Genomic DNA, 18277 nt, shown 5'->3' with positions numbered 1-18277 from the left:
GACACCGAGGACACAAGGATGAATAAGACAGAGTCCACGGCTGGACAAAGAATAAGGAAGATCAAAGAAGAATTGACGCCTTTGAATTGTGGTGTTGGCGAAGAATATTGAATATACCATGGACTGCCAAGAGAACAAACAAACCTGTCTTGGCAGAAGTGCAACCGGAATGCTCCTTAGAAGCAAGGACGGTGAAACTGCGTCTTACATACTTTGGACGTGTTGTCAGGAGGGATGAGTCCCTAGAGAAGGACATCATGCTTGGCAGAGTACAGTGTTAGTGGAAAAGAGGAAGACGCTCAACGAGGTAGATTGACACAGTGGCTGCAACAATGAGCTCAAGCATAACAACGATTGTGAGGATGGCGCAGGACCGGGCAGTGTTTCATTCTGTTGTACATAGGGTCGCTATGGGTCGGAACCGACTCAACGGCACCTGACAACAATATGCCCTGGAGAAGCTTACTGTCCAGTGATGGGCCAGACCACATGGAGTTATAAAGTCACAGGGAAGGACAGTGAGAGAGGGAAGCCCAAGCTTCCATCCCACCCCACCCACCCAACCTAAGGAGTCAGTGAAGGCTTCCTGGAGGACGTAAGACCCACATTAGAACCTACTTCTCTTCCACTGGAGGCAAAACGCTTCTATCCTAAAATGACCTATCCATCAGAGTCCAACTTGTAAACGACACTGCTCACCTATTAATGGACAAACATTGCTTCTACTAGTGCCAAGAAGAACTCAAATAGAGGCCCAAAATAAAACAAATGAATTTTTTAAAAATACACCCTAATTGCATTCAAAACCAATGAGTTCAAAGCCAATTAAATTCTTTTTAAAAACCATCTTTACACTTTAAAGCAATGAATATTTAAAGACCTCGGGATTCAAGAAAACAGTAAGCCTTTTATTAATTACTTTTGAACTCACTGATTTTCAAATCGATGAGAGAATGCTTCCACATTTAACCTCACTGTCCACACAACCCATGATTCAGCTAATCTGTGTCCCCCTACAGCCCTCACTTGCCACTTTGCACCCTGGCTGAGTTGTCCATCTTCCTGGCAAAGAGTCAGTTTAGGGGAAGGACAGTGCACTTTTGGCAGGGCCAGGGTGGCATGCTGTGACCCTTCACCTGTGACACCAATGACGCACCATGCCTCTGATCCAAATAGCTCCCACAGTCCTTCAGATCCAGCTCTCAGGCCAGCCTTGCTGGCTTCGGGGTCGTCATTCCTCCAGGAGACCAGGGGAGTGACCTGCCACCATGCATTGGCATTACCCTTCTGCCCTCGGGGCTAGGGGCTTCCCACTGGCCGAGGGCAGCAGAAGTGAAGCACAGCCAGTCTCTTCTCTGTGCATTGTCCCAAATTAGCCTATTGGAGCATCCTGGCGTGAGTCTTGTGGCCCACGGAAATATCAATGGGCCATTCCACCTACCTGGGGGGGACAGACCAGTGGATGGCAATTTGCTTAATGACTTCCCCTTGGGGGACAGCATTCATTCAGCCCCAGGCCTCCTAGAGGAGAGCGTACATCCAGCTTCCAGAAACCCTGTCCCCTCCGCCCACTTCCCCGTGGCCCGTGTGCAGCACACACAGCCATGTTTTCATTCCACCAGAAGTGGAGCTGCTACTGGAATCTGTGTAAAGCTCCCTGAAACACAAAGGTCCTCCTGACATTAGCAGGGAGCAGCCCTGAGAAGCCAGAGGTGAACTCTTAACCCAAGCCCAGCACAACTGTCTAGGGAGTTAAGTTCGGGTCCAGTTCTCATCCACCAACATCAAGACACTAGGAAATACTCATTCCTCAGAAGGCGGGAGCTTCTCAAACTTTACTGTGCACATGAATTACTCAAGGATCTTTTCAAGACAGATTCTGACTTAGCAGTCTAGGGTAGGGCTCAAGAGTCTGCCTTTCTAACAAGCTCCCAGGTGAGCCTGACGCTGCCTGTTCACAGACCACACTATCCACTAGAAATAACAAGGCTCCACTAGACCTCCACCTCCCAGAAGCAGGTGCATTTAAAATAGGACTTCAGAAAGGTGCCCTTTAAAATATTTAGCTCAAATAAATAAATCTCAAATGGTAAAACTGCAGGTAAGATCGGTTGGGATGGGGGAGCTGTTAAGGAGTCAACCAAGACCATCTGCTACCACACCCTCAAATCAAGCCTCTGGCAAGCAGATGTGAGGAGTCCTGCTGTTTCGGGGTCAGGAAGGTGAAAACAGACATGCGTAGGTGGCCCCTGCCCAGGTGAGGCCAGCACGCCAGCTCTTGGCCTTTCAGCCCCTCCAACGCCCAAGGCAGAGCCTCCCCATTCACACAAGACACTTCTGTAGTGCCACCTTCCCAGCCTGCGGGGTACACTTACTCCCTGCCATGTGGGCACTCTGCCTCCCACCCTCCCCAGCCCTGGGGAGACAGTGCCAACCATTCTTATTCCCCCAGCCAAGGGGGGCCCCTCCCAGTCCCCTTCTCTGCAGGGTGACGTCTGGTCCCCCATCCCCATAGGTGTGGACGAAGTTGCGCCTCCTCCTGCACCGTGAACCACACATTAACTCCAAGCCAGCTCTCCCAAGCCCTTGGCTGACTCATCGGCCCTCACACCTGCCCCAACCAGGCTCTTCATGCCCCAAACCACCCTCCACCCCGGGGCAGCCATTCTTTTCTATGCAAGGGTCTGACTCTGCCCAAAACACACACACACACACACACACACACACACACACACTCCAGCCCCATGTGTCTCTCCAGTTTATTTCAAATCCAAACTGGGGTGGGGGCATTTGCTGAAAAAGGGTCAATGTCTGGTCCACTTCTAGAGGGCAAAGTACGGTGAACAGGCAGACGCTGCTTTCTGAATTACTGGGGAGGGGCGACGTGTTACCCAAGAAAGGCTCATTTCCCCTCACTGGGAAGCTGACTGCGTCTGGGCTGGGGCTGGGGTCGCAGTTGGGTGGTGGCCAGCGGCGAGGGTACAGGATCTCCGCTCGCGGCACGGAGGCAGCCGGCGTAGATGCCGGCTCCGGGAAACCAAAGCACTGAGTGCCCACTGACCGGCGCCGCCACCTCCTTAGAACGCGCGGGCTCTACGCGCAGCCCGGAATGGCCTGCGGGGGACACGAGGGGCAGCGCTCCTGGGCGCGGGACCATGGGGACAGCCAGCACGGACCGCAGCGGGCCAGCCCTGGGGCGGGGGAGGTGAGGTGCGAGCCACACAAGGCTCCCATCTTCGCAAGGGACTTGTCTTCCAACAGCCGGAAAGGATTGGGGAGGTTGCAGGAGTCCTCTGGGGTCTCCCGAGGGCACAAGGAGGTGATTAGCGGAGGGGGGAGCTACATGACTTCAGCTCCCTCCAGCGCCGCTGTCCACCCCACGGTAGGCGGTGAGCCCCGCTCCACCTCCACTGCTCAGTGGAAACTCAGAGGGCAAAAGGCGACCGGATTGGATCCTAACCCCCTCTTAACCCCTGGAATTCTCCCCACCCCAGACCCGGGCCTTCTCTGAGACGCAGAGAAATGTGCCGGAATGTTTGCGGTCCCACGAACCTGGTGGAGGGAGTGCCTGTCTTCTCAAGCCCAAGGCGGAGGGAATTCGAGTTCCCGGGAATCAAAGTTGCCGCGCGTCGGGCCGCGGGCTCGGAGCGTGGTGCAGGGACAGGGCCACCGGCCCGGGACTGGAGGAGGCGCAGGGCGCCTGCCACGGGCGATGGCCGCGCCGGGAACAAGTGGTGCGGCGGCTTCGGCCGCGACCCCACGGTTCCAACTTTCCTGCCGCGCGGGGAGCGAACCGCGCGGGGAAGGAGAGGGAAGCGGGAGGGTAGGGGCGGCGCGCGGCTCAAGGTACCGTGTGCGTGTGCCGAGCGGCGCCGTGCCGCGCCCGGGTTCTGTCCTCCGCCGGATCGGCCCTCTCGGGCCGTCTGCTCCCGCTCTGGCCGCCGCCGCGTCTCGCCGCCGGTGCGAAGGCTCATCCGCGGCCAGGCGGCCGCTTCGGGCTTCCCTCGGGCCCCCGCTCGCCGCCCGCCGGCGGCAACTTCAGGCGCGCCACGGGCTCGGACGAGGCGCGGTCCACACGCCCCGTGGCCCTGCACCCCCGCGCTCCATGCCCGGGGCCGCCCCGCCCAGCTCAGCGCCCGGCCGCCGTCGGACGCGTCCTCTGGCCGAGCCTCGCGCCCGCCGCCCGCGCGCCTCTCTCCCGAGCCTCCGCAGCTCAAGTCCGCGATCAACTTTCCCCGGCTGCCTCCGCCCCGCTCGGCCCCCGCCCCAGGCCCCGCCTCCTGCCGCTCCCGCCCTCACCTCCCGCCACGCCCCGCACCCGCCGGGCCTCGCCGCTCGCAAAGGTGGGCGCCAAGACCCCTGCGCCCCCTGTCCGGCTCCCCCCCGAGCCCCCAGCGGCTGCGCAGAGGCGGCCCGGGCGCTCAGGGCGTGAATATTTCAATACCGACGGAGCTGCTCTTTGCCGATGTCATGGCACCGGCTGCTGTGGCAACTCGACGAATCCCCCGAAGGCGCCGAGAGGAAGCCAGCGGAAGCGGCCTCAGGTGCGTGCCAGAGCGGTGCCCTCAGGGCCTCCCGCCGTCCCGCAGAGGGGCGCGCAGAGGGGTGGCGGCCCGGCCAGCTTCCCGCCGGCTCCATTCCTCCGGCCAAGCGGGAAAATGCTCCGGGGAAGCCGGAGCGAGCGCTCGGCCTCGGTGAGCCCGCGCCATCTGTTGGCTTTAAGCGCCCCCTCTCTGCTCCCAGAGTTGCTGAGCGCCGCGCTGGGCTCGGTCCTTCTACTCCTTGGCCGCTTGGCCCGAGCTTCGCTCCAACCAGCTGCCTCTGCCCACCTTATTCATGTGCTCCCACCTGCCCACCTCCGTCAATCGAGCCCAAGATGCCCCAAGGGCTTTCAAATGGGGGACCCCGGATTGAAAGAATCCCTTGAGGTCACCTATGCACCTTCAGCCACGCAGGAGACCCTTCAGCACCCTGAGTGCTGGTTTCCCCGCCTCTTTTTGCCTACCTACGGGAACGGGCAATTTTACGACTTCTAACGGTTCCATTCTGCCACAGCTTAATTGTTACAAAATGCTGCGCATGTAACTTCCTTGTTCTGGCCTTTGGGGGTGTTCGTATTTAATAGGCCTGGCTCTTCCTGTAGTTGAAGAGGGTCATTGCCTGCCCTTGATCTTTTCCTACCCAGGCTAACGTTATGATTTTTTTAAATTATTCCTCCTGCGACAGGACTCCTGGGCCTGTCACTGTCCTGGTCAGCATATTGACAATAGTTGCCTGGAGCCTCAACTCATTCCTTCCTCCCCACAGCCTTTCTCGTAGGTCCTGTCATTATCCCTGTTATACAGCTGAGAACAGGCTTTCGGGAGGTAAACAACTTACTCATGTGGTGGAGCCAGGTATTGAACCCAGTGTATACTGATTCCAGAGCTCCAGCTTTTTTTTTTTTCTTTCTTTCTTTCTTTTTACCGTTCATTCATAGTTGCTACTATGTCTTAGCAATTGGAATATGAGAGGAAACAAAACACATTTGGTTTCTGTGCCTCATGGAGCTCCTCTAGCGGGGGAACCAGACATTAATCAGTGAATCACACAAGCAGGCAAAATTACAGCTGGAATCAGTGTTAGGAAGGAGAGTGCTTTAATGACACCTAGCCTTGGAGATCAGGGCAGGCTTCCTGGAGGAAGTGACACTGAACTCAGATCTGAAAGATGAGCAATGGAGAGAGGGTGGAGTTTTAGGCATGAGAAACAGCGTGTGCAAAGGCCCTGTGGTGGGAAGGAGCTGGCATATGTGAGGAACTGAAGGAAGGCCAGAGAGAATGGAGCACAAAGAGGGTAGGGACCATGGTAAAGCTGAGTGGGAAGGAGGGCCACACTGTGCAGGGCCCTGTTGGCCTTGACGATGGTTTGATCTTTATTCTAAGCATGAGGCTTCAAAGTAGGGAGGTGGAGTAGGGATTGAGGGATGGGATAACATGACTGATTTGTAGTTAGAAAAATGAGAAATTGATTGGGAGGCAATAAAGGTAAGAGACCACTTCAATTAAAAAATACATGTCTATTTCTGATCAGTGCCTGATCTCTAAAATCTACATGATACTGCAAAAACTCAACTACAAAAAGACAAATAACCCAATTAAAAAAATGGGCAAAAGATATGAATAGACACTTCACTAAACAAGACATTCAGGTATCTAACAGATACATGAGGAAATGTTCACGATCATTAGCCATTAGAGAAATGCAGATCAAAACTACAATGAGATTTCATCTCACTCCAACAAGGCTGGCATTAATCCAAAAAACACAAAATAATAAATGTTGGAGAGGCTGTGGAAAGATTGGAACACTTACACACTGCTGGTGGGAATGTAGAATGGTATAACCACTTTGGAAATTGATTTGGTGCTTCCTTAAAAAGCTAGAAATAGAACTACCATACGATCCAGCAATCCCACTCCTTGGAATATACCCTAGAGAAATAAGAGCCTTTACACGAACAGATATATGCACACCCATGTTCACTGCAGCACTGTTTACAATAGCAAAAGGATGGAAGCAACCAAGGTGCCCATCAACAGATGAATGGTTAAATAAATTATGGTATATTCACACAGTGGAATACTACGCATGGATGAAGAACAGTAAGGAATCTGTGAAACATTTCATAACATAGAGGAACCTGGAAGGCATTATGCTGAGTGAAATTAGTCAGTTGCAAAAGGACAAATATTGTATAAGACCACTATTATAAGAACTTACAAAATAGCTTAAACTGAGAAGAAAACATTCTTTTGTGGTTATGAGAGGGGGGAGGAAGGGAGGGTGAGAGAGAGGTATTCACTAATTAGATAGCGAATAGGAACTGCTTTAGATGAAGGGAAAGACAATACACAATACAGGGGAGGTCAGCACAACTGGACTAAACCAAAAACAAAGAATCTTCCTGAATAAACTGAATGCTTCGAAGGTCAGCGTAGCAGGGGCAGGGGTTTGGGGACCATGGTTTCAGGCAACATCTAAGTCAACTGGCATAATAAAATCTATTAACAAAACATTCTGCATCCCACTTTGAAGAATGGCATCTGGGGTCTTAAACGCTAGCGAGCAGCCATCTAAGACGCATCAATTGGTCTCAACCCACCTGGATCAAAGGAGAATGAAGAACACCAAGGACACAAGGTAATTACGAGCCCAAGAGACAGAAACGGCCACATGAACCAGAAACTACATCATCCTGACACCAGAAGAACTAGATGGTGCCCGGCTACAACCGATGACTGCCCTGACAGGGAACACAACAGAGAACCCCTGAGGGAGCAGGAGAACAGTGAGATGCAGACCCCAAATTCTCATAAAAAGACTAGGCTTAATGGTCTGACTGAGACTAGAAGGACCCCGGTGGTCATGGCCCCCAGACCTTCTGTCGGCCCAGGACAGGAACCATTCCCGAAGCGAACTCTTCAGACATGGATCGGACTGGACAATGGGTTGGAGAGGGATGCTGGTGAGGGGTGAGCTTCTTGGATCAGGTGGACACTTGAGACTATGTTGGCATCTCCTGCCTGGAGGGGAGATGACAGGGTAGAGGGGGCTAGAAGCTGGCAAAACGGACACAAAAAGAGAGTGGAGGGAGAGAGATTAGGGGGAGAGTAATTGGGAGTATGTTTTTTTTTTTTTTTTAGCAAGGTGTATATAAGTTAAAAAAAAAATTTTTTTTATATAATTTTATATGTGAGGGACTGACTTGATTTGTAAACTTTCACTTAAAGCACAATAAAAATTAAAAAAAAATACATGTGTACGTAGCACCTACTATGTGCCAGAAACTTTTCTAGAGTAAGGGTCAGCACACTGCTGTCCACAGATAAAATCCATCTCCCCACTTGTTTTTATAATTAAAATTTTATTGGAACAAAGACACGTCCAACCAGCAACCAGTTAAGTATTATCTATGTCTCCTTCCACACTGCAACAGTGGAGCTGAGTGGTTGCAACAGAGACTGTATAACCTGCAAAGCCTAAAATATTTACTCTCTGGCCCTTTACAGAAAAAGTTTGCTGACCCCTGTGAATCTAGACACTTAGGGTACATTAGTGAACAAAATACACACATGCACACACACACACAAATCCCTATCTTGGTGGAGCTTGCATTCCAGTGGGCTATTGCAGTTGCCCAGGTGGGTGGTGATGGACACCTGGCCTGAGATGATTCGGAGGTCAAAACGGACATGGCTAGGAGACGGAGCAATCTGGGGGTGAGATAAAAAGGTAAGTATCAAGGAGACCCCCTGGTTTCTGGCTTGTGGAATGGATGGAAAGTGCTGTTCCCTGAGACAGAGATCGCTGGAGGAGGGCCACCATGGGGAAATGACCAAGTGTTCAGTCAGGACATGTTGGATGTGAGAGGCTGGTGATGGCTGAGTGGAGATGTCAAGTAGGCCATGGGACAAATGAGTCCGGGACTTGGGGGGAAAGGGCAGGGCTGGAGCTATGATTTCACACCTTCAGATACTCCTGGTTGTAGACAGGGTGATAGAGTCAGGAGTCAGGAGATCTGGGTTCTACACCAGACCCTACCACTCTCTAGATGGATGGTCTTGGTGCTGCACACTGAACTTCACTTTGCCTCATGTGCCTCATTCATAAAACAAAAGTACTAGAAGAGGTGTTCTTCTAGGCTTTTCCAACCCTAAACCTCCTTTCTCTCTGGTTTGTCACTATCTCTTTTAAGCTATGATTCCCAAAATGGTCCACAACCATTTTACATATGGGCAAAACAGCACTGAGCTCAGTGGGACCATCATCTCCTCTGATGTGGACACCATATTTCCTTTCATAGGACCTCTTGGCAGCCACTCTTATTCAACAGGCATTTGTCAAGTGCCCAGTGTGTGCCAAACACCTTGCTAGAAATTGGGGTGTCAGTCAGGGTACAGTCAGCTACAGAGCCATTCGAATGTGTAACAGAGAGGGAATTCAATGCAAGAATTGGTCACACGGCAATGAAAGAGCTGAGAATTCAAACAGGGCATGGTAGGTCACCCAGAGTTCAGCAACAGCGGGAAGTTACTGTCACCCCTAGGCTGGAGGAAGGGAGGAAGCAAAGTTGTCAGGATTGGGGTCACTCAGTGGAAGATGAAACAACAGTGGACCTATCTGGTGGGAGCTGAGCTTCAGAGGCAACCCAGCCACTGCCAGAGAGGCTGTCTGAGGCAGAATGCAAGAAGAGACTGGCTTCTTCGGGGCCTCCCATTGGCTGGCCCCAGCAGACTCAGGACTTTAGGTCTTGCAGCATACAGGGTCAGGTCTGCTGGGATACAGAGCACAGTGAGGAAGGTGGGGAAGGGATCTGAAGAGAAACGGGCCCATGACCGCACACTGGGCACATGGACGCGAACAACATCCAGCCCCTGTCTTTGAGGCACTCCCAGTCCAAGAGGGAGGCAGACATACTAAGCAGTTATAATCTAGCAAGGTCAGGGTGGCAAAGCAGAGAAGTAGGCCAAAGGAGAGTGGGAATGATTCATTCTTAAGTGTGGTTCTTAGCATCTGGCAAGAAAAGGCCAGAAAGGGCATTTGTCACGGGTGTTGAACAGTTTAGAGACTGTTGAACAGTTTAGTGTGGTAGAGCTGGACTAAGGAGCATGCTGGGCACAGCTGAGAGATGAGTCTCAGGAAATGAGGAAGGACTGAACCACGGAGGGCCTGCGATGCCATGCTGAGGACCTTGGGTTTCATTCGGCAAGTGATGATGAGGGTGAGGGTATGGGATAGGCTTGCGGTTGAGGATGGAGAGGAGGACAGTGCATTGTCCCAGGGTGGTCTGGGCTGGCATCCTGGCTCAAAGTGTATCTCCTTTTCACTGTCTTTGTACCCCCAAACACCCAATAACCAGCTGGCTTACTGACACTGTCAATTAATGAACAAGGGAGGGAGGGAATCCAAATCTGTTGTTTTAAACATGTCCAGCCTATTCAACCACCTGGGATTCCATTTGATCCCACCTGGGCTTCCAGCCCCCATTGGGGTGCCTTCTGTCCCCACTACCTTCTCCATAGAAATGTAGGAGAAGCCGTGTGAATTGTGGCCCCCCAAAATATGTGTATCATTTCGGCCAGGCCATGATTCCCAGTATTGTGTGATTGTTCACTATTTTGTCATCTGATGTGATTTTCCCATCCTTCATAAATCCTGTCTCTATGATGTTAATGACATGGGATTAGTGGCAGTTATGTTAATGAGACAGGACTCAATCTACAAGATTAGATTGTATTTTAAGCCAATCTCTTTTGAGATACAAAATTGAGAAGTGAGCAGAGAGACATGGGGACCTCATACCACCAAGAAACAAAAGCCAGGAGAATAGAGCATCCTTTGGACCTGGAGTTTCTGCCCTGAGAAGCTCCTCAGCCAGGGGAACATCGATGACAAGGACTTTCTCCCAGAACCAACAGAGAGACAAAGCCTTCCCCTGGAGCTGGCACCCTGAATTTGGACTTACAGCCTCCTGGATTGTGAGAGAATAAATTTCTCTTTGTTAAAGTCATCCATTTGTGGTATTTCTATTATAGCAGCACTGGATGACTAAGATGGTATAATGCAAAGCTCACTAGACTAAGATGCAGTGGACTTGGGCCTTAGCCATCTTGTCTGAGCCTCAGTTTCCTCGATTGTAAACAGCCCCCAGCCTCCCTGAATACCTCCCAAAGCAGCTATTTAGGTCGAAAGCAAAAACACACATTAAAGTGCTTTATAAACTGTGAAAACAACACTCACAAGTCCTTCCTTGCCCCATGAGGGCCGGCTATTATTTTTAAAACACATGAGTGCCTCCCTCTTCTGGGTGCCTCCATAACAGCTTCCCTTTCCGACCTCACAATGAGGCGTTTCCTACTCCCCTTAATTCCCATCACTGAGCTGGTGGAAAGCTGTTCGTTGCTTCCTGTCGCCATCCCGGCTGGCTCCCCTCTCCCGGGGCTGCGCCTGCCACCATAAACCAGACGTGTGCTCCTGAGTTTGGTTTGTGGGCCTTTGGAGCCTGGCACAGCTGTGGCAGCTCAACTTGGCTTGTGAAAGAGCAAGGCTGAGAAGGCAAACAAGGTGGGCCGGGGACCACCCATCTGCAGGGCAGAGGGCACCCAGGAACCCCAGCAAAGGAGCATGGGTGTCCCTGGGCCCAGCCTGGGTCGCAGTCCCCCCTGCCCCCCCGCCCCATGTGGCCTGGAGAGGGAGGAGCCTTCCCTCACGTTCCTGCCCGTTTCCCTACTCCTCTCTTCCATAATTTATTTATAAGGTGTTCATAGTAAAATGAATGACAAAAAGTTAGGAGCTAATTAAAGCTGGCACAGGTTGGCACATGAGGCATGAATTATGCATTGGTGCAGAATGGTGCTTTGTGGCAAGAATTGGCACCAAGTGCCCTGGGCACTCGTGAGAAGTGGGCACGGGCCTCAGCCCCACCTGGGTCCCCCACTCTGCATTTCTGAGAGGCCCTCCATTCAGGACCCTCTGCCGCTCTCTGGGGGGCAGCTGGAGCCTTGCCAGCCACTACCCCAGTGGGCAACTTCTCTCTACACAGCCCAGCACATCCTGGCTGTGAAAGGCATCAACGCCGTAATCCAAGGCCAGACTCGTCCCACAGAAGCCAGTCCCTGGTTCTCCAAGCATGTGCCTGCAGCAGGATCTGCAAAGTGGGATAGCCTGGGCTTCCAAACAGAGCGGGGGTGGGCAGAGAAGGCTGGAGAGCCAGCCAGCTAATTAGTGGCACAGACACATTAGAGCTGCGTCCAACTGGGACACATCCCAGCCCAAACCTCAGGATGCACACACACATAGAGAAACTGAGGCCCAGAGAGGGACAGGCTCTAGACAAGGTCACACAGCAAATAATAATGATAATATTGATAGCTTTTGCTTCAAGCTGATTTTGTGTCAGGCATTCTTCCAAGTGCTTTGCGTGGATTATTTTATTCAATTCTTATGTGAAAAGATATGATGATTATCCAACTTGGCAGGTGAGGAAACTGAGGCAGCATAGAAATGTAAAGCAGCTTGCCAAAGGTCGTTGAGCTAGTTAGGGCCAAACCCTGGAGTGAACTAACCCAGGCAGCCCAACTCAAAGCTCTGCCCATCTGCTGGCCAGGGCTGAGGTTCTTAGCTCTGGCAAACTTTAAAACTTTCCCAGGAGGTTGGCGGGGGGGTGGGGGGCGGTGTGGCCTGAAAATAGAATCCAAAATCCACATTTGGTGGTCTGGGGTGACATCTGGACACAGACATTTTTGAAAGCTCCCTGGATGACTCAAATGTGCAGAGGAGAACTAATGGCCTGGGGTGGGGTGGGGAGATGGGTTTTGCCCTTCAAAGTCCTGGATGTGAGCTCTTGCTCTGCCCTTACTGACTGTGACTTTGAGCATATGGCTCAGCCTTTTGGGACCTCAGTTTCTTCATCTGTCAAATGGGGTTAGTAATAGCATGAATTCTCGAGTTGGGTTGTTTGGGTTTGGTTTAAATCCTGGCTCTGCCCCTTGGACAGGTTATCTAACTTCTCTCTGCCTCAGTTTGCTCATCTGTAAAATGGTGGCAATACTAGAGGAGCTGTTGTGAAGATTGAATGAGCTGATGAATATAAAATATTTAGCTGGTACCCAGCATATAGTAAGTACTCATGAAAATGGGAGTCACAGTCAATAGCTGTCTGGGAATGGGGACTCCTTCCCCTCTTCCTGGCCCAGAGGCCTGTGGTCAGGACCAAAAGAGGACACATATAACACAGAGAGACTGGGTGCACTGTGGACACAGTGAGAGATATCAGTCAGCACTGGGTCTCCTGCCTTTCTGTCTGGGCCCTGGCTTTCTTTTCTTTGCACATAGAAGATAAAACTGTATTATAATCGCAAATATTTCAGACCATGTAGACAAACCACTGTTCTCAGCGTGGTGTGTATCTCTCCAAGTAATATTCTATGTATATATCTGTATATGTGTTAATATATCATTTTTGCCTAGGGGAAGGGTTGGGAGAGAGAGATCATGGTACACTTCTGTATTTTTGAATTTTGAACCATATGAATGATTCAAAATATAAATCGGTGTAAAGGGTATGCTTCAGGCAGAAGGAAAATGGTCCCAGATGGAAGCTTGGATATTTGGGAAGGAAAGAAGAACAATAGAAAGGAAAATAACGGGTAAATACAAATGAATCTTGGTTGTATAAAACAATAAAACTAATGCTTATAATACATATACAGAATTAAAATAAAAAACATAATAGCCTATGAGTCAAAAAAAAAAAAAAGAGTCAAGAAGAGGGTAAATGGAGCTAAAATGTTCTAAGGTCTTTGCATCGTCCAGGAAGCAGGTAAAAATATGAATTATACTAAATGTTAATAAATCCAGGATGCCTATTCTCTCTCTGGCCTAACCCCCCAAAAATGATAAGCTGATGTATAACTTGCCAAACAATAGAGGGAAAATTGAATAGTAAAATAATAATCATTAAAAAAAAAAAAAAAAGAAAACCTGGTGCCATCAAGTCTATTCTGACTCATGGTAACTCCACGTGTTACACGGTAGAACTGCCCCATAGGATTTTTTTTTGGCTATAACCATTACCGAAGCAGATCACCAGGCCTTCCTTTTATGGTGCCACTGGGTGGGTCTGAACCATCAACCTCTTGGTTAGCAGTTAAGTGCAAACTGTTTGTGCTACCTAGGGACCTCATATGTAAATATGTACATATATATATGAAGGAGCCCTGGTGGCACAGCAGTTAAGTACTGAGCTGCTAACCCAAAGGTCAGCGATTTAAACTCAGCAAGACGCTCTGTGGGAGAAAGATGTGACAGCCTGTTGCTGTAAAGATTTACAGCCTTGGAAGCTATGAGGCAGCTCTACTCTTATAGGGCTGTCTTATAGGGCTGCTATGAATCGGAATTACTTGATGGTGGTGGGTTTTTATATATATACATATATATAAATTAATAAAATTTTAAAGAATTGATTTTTGTTTATAATAGAATTATACTGCACATATTGTTCTATAACTTGCTTTTTTTCCTCTTAAAATACATCCCGGAGCTCTTTCCACATCTGTACACAGAGATCTGCCTCCGTCTTTCTATCTGCTGGTATATGTTCTGTAGACTGACTAAGCCACAGTCACGTAGCCATCCCTTACTGGTGAATGCTCGCACTGGTTGTTTTTCTGTTATATCAGTGCTTTGCTGAACATTCTTGTGCTTGATGCCCCTTTGTGCCTCCAGAGCCCTTTCTAATCAGGGAAGTCAGATCTGGCTCAGTCTAGACAACGTAACTTTGTAATTATGAGAACTGTTAAAATGTGGGACTGCTGTGGAAATTGGAGGTCGTCTGAACTCTTTGGTAGGGTATTTGTGGAAAGGTTTCAAGCATCCAAGACAATCAGGACTAAAATATTGCTTAAAGGATCCCTTACAGGCTGTGGGGACCATGGTCCCAGGAAACATCTAGCTCAACTGGCGTAACAGTTTATAAAGAAAATGTTCTACATTCTGATTTGCAAAGTAGCGTCTGGGGTCTTAAAAACCTGTGAGTGGCCATCTACAATACTCCACTGGTCTCACCCTTCCAGGAGCAAGGGAGAATGAAAAAAACTAAAGATACAAGGGAAAGGTTAGTCCAAAGGACTAAGGGACCACAACTACCATGGCCTCCACCAGACTGAGTCCAGTTTAACTAGATGGTGCCTGGCTACCACCACTGAGTCCTCTGACAGGGATTACAACAGAGGGTCCAGGACAGAGCTGGAGAAAAATGTAGAACAAAATTCTAACTCACAAAAAAAGGCCAGACTTACTGGCCTGACAGAGACTGGAGAAACCCTCAGAGTATGGGGCCCAGGCAAAACCCTTTTAGCTCAGTAATGAAGTCACTCCAGCGGTTCACCCTTCAGCGAAAGATTAGACAGGCCGGTAAAACAAAATGAGACTAAAGGTTCACACCAGCCCAGGGGCAAGGGCTAGAAGGCAAGAGGGAACAGGAAAGCTGGTAAGAGGGAACCCAGGATTGAGAAGGGAGAACGCTGATGTGTCGAGGGGTTGTTAATGTCATAAAACAATACATGTACTAACTGTTTAATGAGAAGCTAGTTCTGTAAGCCTTCATCTAAAGTACAATTAGAAAAAATTTTTAAAAGATCACTTATAACCCTGAAAGACTGACAAATGTCTTTGCCAACCAGTTACCATAGAGTCAATTCCAACTCATGGCGACCCTGTGTGTATCAGAATAGAACTGTGCTCCATAGGGTATTCAAGGCTGTGACCTTTTGGAAGTAGATCACCAGGCCATTCTTCTAAGGTGCCTCTGGATGGGTTCAGACCACCAACCATCAGTGCCTCCCAGGGACTCCTATGTCACTGCTACCAGACACCAAGAAAGGCTTCAGGAAGAGATGTGGCATCTTTCCCTCCACCCCAACCTTCTCGTGACTGCAGACAAGACTGGCTACATAATTTGCAGGCCAAGTGCAAAATGAAAACGAGGGACCCTTTTTTAAAGATTACTAAGAATTTCAAGAAGGTGATACTCAAGCATTAAAGCAAGCGGGGGGCCCTTCCAAGTGCAGGACCCTGTGCAGCTGCTCAGACCACGTGCCATGAAGGTTGTCCTGACTGCAGACCACAGACTGTGGTGCCCACAACCCGCAACCTGGACTCTGGCACAGTAAGCGAGACATACTCTATCCAGGCCCTGAGCCCCTACTGGGCCCCACCCATCACACACTAGACATCCTAATGTCCATTAAAAGAAGGGGCAGCCTTTGATCATCTAGACATGGTCTACCAGCTACTTCCTGCTAGACGCAGGCCATCTTCAGATTATCTCTTTGAATCCATAGTGAGAAAGTTATTCTATTTTCAACTCCATCATAGTCTATACATAAACATGCAAAGGAGAAAGTCTCAGTTTGTGCTCACGTCTTTAACATTTGACAAAACAAACAACAACAACAAAAAACCAAACCAGTTGTCAGGTTGATTCCAACTCATGGCGACCCCATGAGTGTCAGAGCAGAACTGTGCCCCATAGGGTTTCGATAGCTAATTTTTGGAAGCAGGTTACCAGGACTTCCTTCCAAGTAACACTTGATAATCCCTCTCTTTTCGACCAGAAGAGGTCAGGCCTCCTGGTCAGCCTCTGGTAGTCAACTTTGTCTGGCTGTCTTTAATAATATTTTTTGTTTGTTTGTTTTCATTGTATTTATTTTGATAGTTATCTTTCATTTATTGCAGTTAGCACCTTTTTTTTTTTTCATTTATGGTGGTGATACAAAGTTTTTACAAATAAATGTTGAGATTTAAAGATTAGGATTAAAATTTAAATTAGCTTAATAAAAGTATACGGCTGGCATATAAATAGGCTAAAATTGGTAAATGAAGTAAGAAAATGACTGAAATTATAAATTTTGATCCGAAGAATTAAGTCAAAGTATCATCGTAGCATTCAAACCCCCAACCGCCTCACTCCCACAACAGGCCCAACATAGCTTTCCAGCCTGAATGCAGCCTCTCTTGTCCACAAAGCCTCGACCTCAGCCACAAAATATACAGATACATAGGGGTAGGTACAGGGATGTTTAGTGTAGCCCCTTTGTAATCGGGAGAAAAAAAAAGGGGGGAAGAAACCAATGGGTCCAACAATAAGGGATTGGTTAAATATTCCACGCTTTGATCATCTCTTCTATGGACTACTCTGCTCTTCGGCCCTCCCTAGCTCCTGGCCTCGGCTCATACTATCCTAGTCCCCTGCCATTGGCCACTGCCCTCACCTCCTCCCTGCTGAAACCCATTCTTCAAATCTCACCACCTCCTAGAAGCCTTCCCTGCCCACCTCCCAAACCCCCAGGTCCTCTGCCTCTTCTGTCCCAAGAACCTTTGCTATATGGATGTCTCCCTAAGTACAGCTGAATTTAGCATGGAATCTTTAGTGAGATTTTCATATTATATACATATGGTTCTAATCAAGAGGACAGGGACTGAGGTGTATCTGAAACAACACCAGGCAAGGGCCAAAAGACCCAGGATGCAGCTCTGACTCTACCACTCTCTCTAAGTGACTTCGAACAAGTCATTTCTCCCCTAACCCTCTGTCTCCTCATCTAAACATGAGGAGTGAGTTCAAGGTCCTCCAAGGGTCCCTCCTGCTCTGAGCACCTAAGGCCATTCCATACTTTTCTGTATCTTATAAAAACTAAGATTTTATATCTTAAGGTGCAACATATGTGATCTCATTTCATCCTCACAACAACCTAAGAGAGAGTGGTACTATTATTGTCCCATTTTACTGACAAGAATATTGAGACACAGGGAGGCTGTGTGAGTGGAGTTAAACTAAGCTATACTGCAGTATAAACAAACCCTGAAATCTCGGTGGCAACACAAGCTTACTTCTTGCTCACACATAGTCCAATGCTGATGGGATGGCACTCCTCCAAGGGCAACTTGGGGACCGAGGCTGCTTCCGTCTTAACCTGTAAAAACCACTTGCCATTGAGTCAGTTCAAACTCACGATGACCCCACGCGTGTCAGAGTAGAACTGTGCTCTATAGGGTTTTCAGTGGCTGTTTTTTCAGAGGTGCCTTTCTTCTGAGGTGACTTCTGGGTGGACTTGAACTGCCAACCTTTCGGTTAGCAGCAAGCACATTAACCATTCACACTGCCCAAGGACTCAGCTTCCATCTTAGGGCTCTACAATCTGCTGCACATGTCCCTGTGGCCATACACAGATCATCATGGCAGGGGAAGAGAAGGGCGGAGGGGGTACACAGGCTCCAACTGTCTTGGTCTGGAGTCTCTCCCTGTCTCTCTCTCACACACACACACACCAATTATTCTCTTATTTCCCTGGCCAGAACTAGTCGTGAGCGCTAACAATCTGCAGCACAGAAACTAAGGAATTTGCCCAAGACCACACAGAAGTGGTAGAGGCAAGGAATTGCACTCAGAGAGTGAGACTGAAAACCTCTGCTTCATCGCTGTTCTGTGTTCTTTCCAAAATGGTACCCAGTCCATAGGAGATGTGTCATAGAGATTGGTAGTGACTGGTAAGACATGGTCACCACTGAGTCAGAATCAAATAGAAAGCAACTGGTTTGGTTTTTTGGATTGGTAAGGCACAATGCGATGGACTGGCATCATGAGATAAGAAAGACCAAGAAGAAATGGGAGCCAGGCAGAAGTCACATCAGGCAGCCACTGTTCACGGTAATAACTCTAATCGTTCCAATCTGT

General features: G+C 49.2%; 1 protein-coding gene across 16 annotated transcripts in view; it reads right to left on the bottom strand.

Annotated features, from left to right (window-relative positions):
* CDH23 (cadherin related 23) overlaps positions 1-5061 on the bottom strand; it is a 524046-nt gene extending 518985 nt beyond the window's left edge. For 14 of the 16 annotated variants that reach the window (XR_010318119.1, XR_010318120.1, XM_064269673.1 and 11 more), the window contains exon 1: positions 3851-4010. Coding sequence is in view for 13 of the 16 variants with exons in the window: in XM_064269673.1 (XP_064125743.1) it covers positions 3851-3974 (124 nt within the window). In the remaining 3 variants the exon portion in view is untranslated. The other 2 variants (XM_064269675.1, XM_064269678.1) reach the window with 2 other exon arrangements.
* Positions 5062-18277: the final 13216 nt, after the last annotated feature.

Source organism: Loxodonta africana, chromosome 16 (assembly GCF_030014295.1).
Source record: "Loxodonta africana isolate mLoxAfr1 chromosome 16, mLoxAfr1.hap2, whole genome shotgun sequence".
Lineage (NCBI taxonomy): Eukaryota > Metazoa > Chordata > Mammalia > Proboscidea > Elephantidae > Loxodonta > Loxodonta africana.
Note: the sequence above shows the minus strand (reverse complement) of the source record. Positions and strands in the feature narration are given on the sequence as shown.